The following is an 8,670-nucleotide window of genomic DNA, read 5'->3' on the forward strand; positions in this document are numbered from 1 at the left end:
TACAAAAAGTACTATTTTCACATTTTAAGACAACATGAATGACAGTTGGCGATTTCTGCAAAAAATAATGGAAGACAGGTTAAAAGGTTTTGACCACGACAATTTTTTGCTACGCAAATGAAATAAATGTGGCATTTTAGAAAAGTTTGAGATTTCTTGTTTGTGAATTGATCGGATTTTAGATATAAGCATAATTATTAATTTTAATAATTCAAAAGTCATCAATTTAATTCTTAACTTAATAGGTTTCACAATTATTGAAAAGTGAGATATTATCAAGAATCTCAGATTGAAAATAATTTTTCTTTGAAATCAAGTTTAAACTATAAAATTCATTCATTCATTCATTCATTCATTCATTCATTCATTCATTCATTCATTCATTCATTCATTCATCTAATCATTCATTCATAAAAATTTCTTGCGCTTCAATTGCAACAACATGCTTTTGACAAACAAACAAAAGTACGACATTTTTAACATTCCAGACAAACTTCAACTACATATTATAAATTTTACTTACAAAGAAACATAAACAGTTTATAATATTTAAAAAAAATTCACTGGTTATATCACGTTAGCCATTTATTTCAAGTGCTTCATTGTCTGCGCAAGAGCTTTAAAACTCCATACATGTTAAGACTCAATTCGTTTAAAACATTTTTATGTTCTCAATTTGTAATTTAAAGATTTTTATTTAAAAAAATTAAAAATGCACAAAATTAATTTTTTTTATTTTTTTGAGTTATTAAAAGAAATATTTTTCAACTGATTGAATGGTAACGTTGAGTTGATGTAAAGAATGAAAAATATAAACCAGAGCAATGTGTCTGCTTGAACGTTCGTGAGTTAGAAATTTCAATCATAATAAATGAAAAACTTGATATATGGAAGGATTCAATGATGCATGGAAGAATGATTTACGCATACATGGATGGATGGATGAAAAAATTTTCTAAAGAGTGAACCAACCTAATGAGAAGAAAATTGAAGTGTACAATAAAAACAGTGGAGCATATACGAAGGCATGAACAACAATTTAAACAATGATGGCGTTCATTGTTGATGGTGAGTCGCTGAGTCAATGAGTCAATGAATAAAAGAACAATGTTAAAATGAATGAATGAATGAATGAATGAATGGATGGATGGATGGATGGATGGATGGATGGATGGATGGATGGATGGATGGATGGATGGATGGATGGATGGATGGATGGATGGATGGATGGATGGATGGATGGATGGATGGATGGATGGATGGATGGATGGATGGATGGATGGATGGATGGATGGATGGATGGATGGATGGATGGATGGATGGATGGATGGATGGATGGATGGATGGATGGATGGATGGATGGATGGATGGATGGATGGATGGATGGATGGATGGATGGATGGATGGATGGATGAATGAATGAATGAATGTGCAGATGGAGTAATAAATAAAGAAGGCTCGCTTAATAAATAAATGAACAAACGAAAACGAAAAAATGAATGAATGAATAAATGATAGAGTGAGGGAACAAATGAGTTAAACAGGATAAAACGAAGCAAGTTGGTAGGATTAATTAAAGGAGGGTCTCTTTAAATATGCAAGGCGATGTCTTGCATTGGTGGTCGTTTGAAATGTCTCCAGTTTTTTAGGCTCTTCTTGTTTGTTGTTGTTGGTGTTTTCAGTTTTTTCAACTATGCTGTTTATTGTTGGCTGCTGGTTCCGATGTTGGTTGCTTGTTGCTGGTTGCACTGTTGGTTGCTGGTTGCATTGGTGGTTGCCGAAGAAAGTTTTCAATTTGTTGAATGTTTGTGGTTGGTTGTTTAAGGATGCCGTTTCTGTTGTTCATTCTATGTTTTTGTTTTGATGTTTTTTTTGTTCGCTTAGTTGTAGCTGGTAGTGTTTGAAAATACTTTAAGATTAATTTAGACGTTGATATTCATTGTGAATGTATGTGTAAATATGTGTATCTGTGTTTGTGTGTGTGTGTTTCTTTGTGTTTGTGTGTTTGTTTGTTTGTATGACCGGGTGTGTGTATTGAAAGCATGTCGTAGCAACAAATAACATGTGTTGAAGATAACGTTCAAAAAAGAACACACATAACCATCAGTTACGCATAAACATTAAATTTCAATTTTTTCAATCTGCAAATTGTTCATCCTTACCATGCTTTTTTCTACTCATTCCAACTTTGTTGTTTCATTCATTTTTTTTATTCATTTATTCATTCATTCATTCATTCATTTATTCATTCGGTCCCTCATTCTTTCAATTTCTTCATCTTCTCCAGTTTTTCACTTTTGAAAAGATAGCCCCACAAAAAAAACTTGCCGCAGGACAAAGCCGACGGGACGACGACGAGCACGCTCTTCATAAAGCAGACGTTGCAGAAGCACTTCCGCAGGTACATCGTCTGCGCCCTCAACACCATCGGCTATAAGGAGATGTCCGTCTTGCTGAGACAACGTGGGTCGCTGGCCGGCTGGCTGTGTGATGTCTTTTAGAATTTTTTTAGGAAGTTTGATGGTGATGGTGTTGGTGCTGGTGGTGTTGTTGTTGTTGTTGTTGTTGTTGTTGTTGTTGTTGTTGTTGGTAATGGTGGTGGTGGTGGTGGTGGTGGTGGGGAGAATGGTGGCGATGTTTATAAAACTTTGCAGTAATTGGGATGAAATTGATGGTGATATTGATTAGGATTAGGATGACTGTTACAATAATAATAATAATAATAACAATAATAATAAGGGTTGTGGCGTTGACAACGGTAAGAAATAAAAATAAAATTTCTGTGGTATAATTTTAATTAAATTACAAAATTTTCATAAAATAATGAAAATGATTTGTTTGAAAGTATCAAAAGTTTAAAGGAACGAAATTGCTTTGAAGAATTTTTCTGTTTATTTTATTTAACAAGCATCATTTTATCAAAAAATTTCATTATTACCATAATCAGCATTATCACCACCACCAAATTGATCACCACCACCACTAAATTGATCACCACCATCACTAAACTGATCACCACCACCACCATATTTTTTACCACCGCACTAGGTCCTCCCCCAGATCGGCAGTTCAGAGTTGAGCACTACACGAAAACGAAGCGACTACAGCAGCAACACAGAGTGGACGTGTTCACATCGAAGTACGCCAGTGGCTCCAACTACGCCCACACCAGCCACAACTTCAGCCCGACCATCCATGCGACTAGCTGCTTTTGTTGGGTCTTCGTTGCAGTTGTCATAACACTCTTTGCTTGCAAAATATTCACCTCGTTACATTTCGATCTAAATGTTTTGCTGTTTCTCAAACATTATGTTGGGTTTTATCATTGTTTGGCTAAAAATATTCATCACCCAATTTACAATTTCTGTGTCGGTCATAATCACCATCATTATCACCATTATCATCAATATCATCATCATAACGATGACGATTATTTTCTATTTAATAAGCATTATTTTATTGATCATTACCGTCAACATGCTGGTGATGATGATGATGATGATGATGATCAGTTTTCTTTTCGTTTTAATTATTGGGTCATTTGTAATAAAAATTTGTTTATTCCCTTACGAGCTGATCCGAGAAATGTCGCCGCCCATCTATCAGAATCCACAAACTGCAGAAGCCTTCTATCAAAATCACTTTAATGTCATCGTTATAACTTTTGATGTAATCATCATCACCCTCACCTTTAAATTCATTTCAATTTCATCGTCGTCGTCATCATCATCTGTAATATTACCATTGTTACTATTAATTCATCCTCATCATCATCATCATCGCCATCATTAATGACATCATCATCGACATCATCATCATCGTCAACAATTGATATGTCATCACCGTTATTGGTGTGGTGGTCAATGTATTTCTCATTGCGATTGACGATGAGATACCTTCCCATTCTCGCTATTAAAGCCATTTGCAAATCTTTCCACACTCAACACAATACTATCATCATCTTCATTAGCAAATGTATATATCCTTTCATATCACCAACATTTTCACATTATCATCTTAATTTTCATGTGTGTATATATATATATATACAATATTATATATATATATATATATATATATATATATATATATATTATACTATAATGTATACCATTACATTAAATTACCAATATCATTGTATCCATTATATTTTACTCTTTCTATGTTTTAAAAAATCATCTCCATCTTATACATGTAACAGTTGTAACACAAACTGAAGCCTGGAAGAGCCGCATTGAATTGAACGTGTTTGTTGAACTTCACACACGCCTCACACATACACATACATACTCAGTTTATTTATTTAGAATTAATTAACAATAGGTTCATTCTTATATCAATTTTTAAATAGGTAAATAGACATTATGGAAAAGAGAGAGAAATGGATGTTTGTGAGAGGTAAAAGTTCTATTTGTTGGAGAGATTTGCTGGATGGATGGATGGATGGATGGATGGATGGATGGATGGATGGGTGCAAGCAAGCATCAGGTGAACATGATCCAATCAAACCAACAAACATTATTCAAACATTATTATCACTGTCAGACACAATCAAAAACATCAACAACAAACAAGCTTCTTCTTTTCTTTTTACACAAAACTTCCTCAAACAGAAATTGTCTACACACACAAACACACACACACACACAAAAATACATACGTACATACGTACGTACGTACGTACATACATACATACATACATTCATACATACATACATATATACATACATACATACACACAAACAAACAGACATCACCGACATTTGTATCCCAACATTCGTATGAAATAAAAACTACAAAACAGACATCAACAAATTTACAAGCATTCGCTTTTGAAATATTTAACATATAAATAAAAACAAACACCTCACTTAGATCAAGCTAACACGCAGTTAAGTCGTTCGTTCTTGAATAGATGGCATATGTGCGGCACCTACATATGATTCAAATTACTTTAGTACAATTATTTAATTAGGATGCTTGATTGTTTGTGTATTTGGTATATGTTGTTAGTGTTTAATTATCTGCCTGTGTATGTATTTGTATACATTTATATATTTAGGCGAGATTGTACGTTTGTATGAATGTGTGTGTATTTGTAAGGATGTCTGCCTGTTTGTTTGTACTTCTGTGTTCATCTTTTAAGTTTATTTTCCATTTTAAATTCTTCTTATTTTAATTTGTGAACACTCAACAGGCACATCATGATCCATTACTATCTTCTATTAACTAACATTATTATTATTATTATTATTATTATTATTATTATTATTATTATTATTATTATTATTATTATTATTATTATCATCATCATCATTATCATTATTATCCTTATTAACTTATATCGCGTCCTATGCATAGCTTGAGAGGCGCTTGGATGAGCAATGACTTTCGACGTCTCCGTAGGCTTAGATGAACAGATAGTTCTTCAATCGTTTCCTGAAAAGTTGGATGGTTGGTTGTTGACGAATGATGGCGGGCAAACCATTTCATATGGAAGGAGAACTGTACGTAAAACATTTGTTGACAGCTGATGAATTGCTGCCAGGTTGATGCAACTGAGTATATGAAGACGAACGAAGTTGACGAGTTGACGAACGACGCGATATAAGTTGATGAAGATATGATGGTTGAGATGTATTAAGTAACTTGTACGTGAGGACGGCGGGTTTAAATATAATGCGTTGACGTACTAGAAATCAATGTAGTTGAATGAGTGAATCTGTGCTGGATGATAAATTACTGATATTTAAAACAAATTTTGCAACTCTATTTTGAGCTCATTGAAGTAAAGTTAAAAGTAGGATGGAAGACCATGGAAAAGAGAATTACAGCCAGTGTTGTTAATTTTTAGTAATAATTTTTAGTAATAATTTTTAGTAATAATTTTTAGTAATAGTAATAATGTCGTAAAGATAATTTTTTAATAACTAATTTTAAACTTGTTAACTTTTGTTAATGAATCAATGAATGAGTGAGCGAGCGAGTGATTGAATAAATGAACGAACGAACGAATCCCTATGTACGAATGAATGAATGAAAAAATGAACATTCAAAGAGAGAATAGTTTGTTTACATATGTTGATGTTTGCCTGGCTGGTCGGTAACTAATTGAAAACTATATAAAAGAGAAGTCATAATAAACTATGTTTATCTTACTGATCAGCATTGTGAAAATTAATTTATTTCACATTTGGTGACGTTAAACTCAGTTAATCCTTTTTTCATCAATCTGCTATTGCAGTTGCTGGTTGCATGTTGCTAGTTGTTTGTTGCTAACTGAGACGTAGACTGACTCGGCTGGACAATTGAATACGTTCGATATTGCTGTAAAATTAAACAATGAGAAGCATTGTTTGTGATCTCCGCATGCAAATGCAACAAACACAACACTATCATGAACTAACAACACTATCATGATATAATATCATAAACACAATGATAAAAAAAACGTGATAACTCCTCAATAAAATATACAACAATTAAATTTTGAAATAAGCGCATTCAAAAGTCTACATTACAGTAACTCTCAATGCATTGTGTTATAACGTATTGCAATAAATCACATAAAAATACGTCAACATAACATCAAAACACAATAACATAACATCAAATCACATTAAAATACACTAACATAGCATAAACAAAATACATTAACACTACAATAAGTCAGAAACTTTTGAAAAATATGTCATTATTATTAATATTGCTTCTATAAGTAATAAAGTTTACAATCTATATATCTAAATTTAGTTTACAATCAATATATATATAATTGTAATTAAGTTTTGAATGCATTGCCCTAAATTCGATTTCTTTAAAAAATATGAGGATAAATAAAGGCGTTATATAAGACAAGTAGAATCTTATACAGTAATAGGTGTTCAATTATATTAGTACAGTTGTTTCATGGAGCTTGGTCAAAATATAATCCACATGTTGCTTAAACTTTAGCTTAGAATCAATAATCACACCAACTAATTTGATACTCAGAAATTTTTCAGTGACATGTCACTGATAAATAACAAAGATAATTTAGGACCAAGAATACTTTCCTGTGGCACCCCGCTTAGTACAGTTCGAGTCGTTGATTTAGATTAACCTACACCAACGTATTGGAGACGATTCTATAAAAAAAACCAGCCAACCACTCCAACGCAATACCTCTAGTGCCATAGTGTTCGAGTTTCTCGATCAATATCTTATGCGAGACGGAATCAAAGACCTTGGCGAAATTGAGAAAGACTGCTGAGGCAGTTCAAATTGCTTGTGATCATAAAAATCTAATCATTCAACAACAATTCATAATCTAAAGCCAAACAATCCATACAAACATAATATGTTAGCTAACTAATAATACTATTCAGTCGGACCTCCTTATAACGAACTTCTATACAACGAAATTTTTTATATAACGAATTTTTTATGTTCACTGGAATTATAAACATAAAACTGTTTCTACACAACAAAAATAATTTCTCTAAAGGAACAACATTTATATAAGTTAAAAAAAATATCTGACCAACAAACGTACAATGAATTGGTATGAGCGGTGTTTTTGTACTCCTTTAATATCTTGGAACCATATTTATTGTTTCTTGTTCTTGTCTTCTAGTAATTTTTGCGAATTCTGCCTCAATTAATTCTAATGTAATAGGAATCATCGTTGTATGGAACAAAGAACAAATTTCACTTTTAAAATTTTATTTTTTACAATTATACTATGAATCATTACTTTCTGCCATCAAAATTAATGATTAGGAGGTTGTTTTTCATAAATATATAGCATATAAACACCATTTAGGCGCAATAAAAAATTTTTCAAGAATTAATTCTCTATAAGGAAATTTCTATATACCGAATTTTTCTTTTTCTAGAACCATCAAACTTGTTATACGGAGGTCCGACTGTATAAGTACAACATTTTTGTATACTATCGTAAATGAAAGTAGTAGCAGAATAGATACAGATTCAGATACAGATACAGAAAGGAATGTACAAATGATGATTCAGACAAGTACATGCGTAGTATCATTTAACAGCACACATCTAGTAAAGTTCAATATCACAACTGGCATGAGCTGGAAGTTGATTTATCCAGAGAATATTTTGAAAGTCCATTATTGGTAAATATTTTAGTATTAATATATAAATATACATAATATATATATATATAGATAGAGAGAGAGAGAGAGAGAGAGAGAGAGAGAGAGAGAGAGGGAAGTAATTTGATGTTGTGCCGGCTGATGTCACTCAAATCATCAAGTCCACCCTGGCACCCCCACTAAGATAAAAATTTTAAATTTAATTTAAAAATAATTTTTTTAATGTCTGCTTTTGCTGACTTGTTCATTCTTTCATTCATTCATCCATTCATTCATACATTCATTGTTTGAAAATCTGTATATCCACCATTTCAATTGTAGTTATCATCATCATCGTCATTATTATTACTATTATTATTCCTGTTTTGCTATTTGTCAATTTATATTTTTATTATTGTAATATAATTTTATAATTGCATATTAGGTTTATTATGTTTATTCTTTTTTGACATGTCACACACAACACACACACACAAACACACAAACAAAACACTTATATATATATATATATATATATATATATATAGTTTACCGATTTATTTGTCTGTGTGTTGCAATACATATG

General features: G+C 31.9%; 1 protein-coding gene across 1 annotated transcript; it reads right to left on the minus strand.

Moving 5' to 3' along the window:
- Positions 1-5,489: 5,489 nt before the first annotated feature.
- Positions 5,490-5,693, minus strand: HELRODRAFT_64779 (hypothetical protein; the record flags this gene model as incomplete). The annotated part of the gene is made up of 1 exon (XM_009017425.1): positions 5,490-5,693. A coding segment is annotated over one exon (204 nt), but the record flags the coding sequence as incomplete, so codon positions are not given.
- Between the last annotated feature and the right edge of the window lie 2,977 nt (positions 5,694-8,670).

The sequence above is a fragment of the Helobdella robusta genome, assembly GCF_000326865.2.
Source record: "Helobdella robusta unplaced genomic scaffold HELROscaffold_2, whole genome shotgun sequence".
Taxonomy (NCBI): Eukaryota; Metazoa; Annelida; class Clitellata; order Rhynchobdellida; family Glossiphoniidae; genus Helobdella; species Helobdella robusta.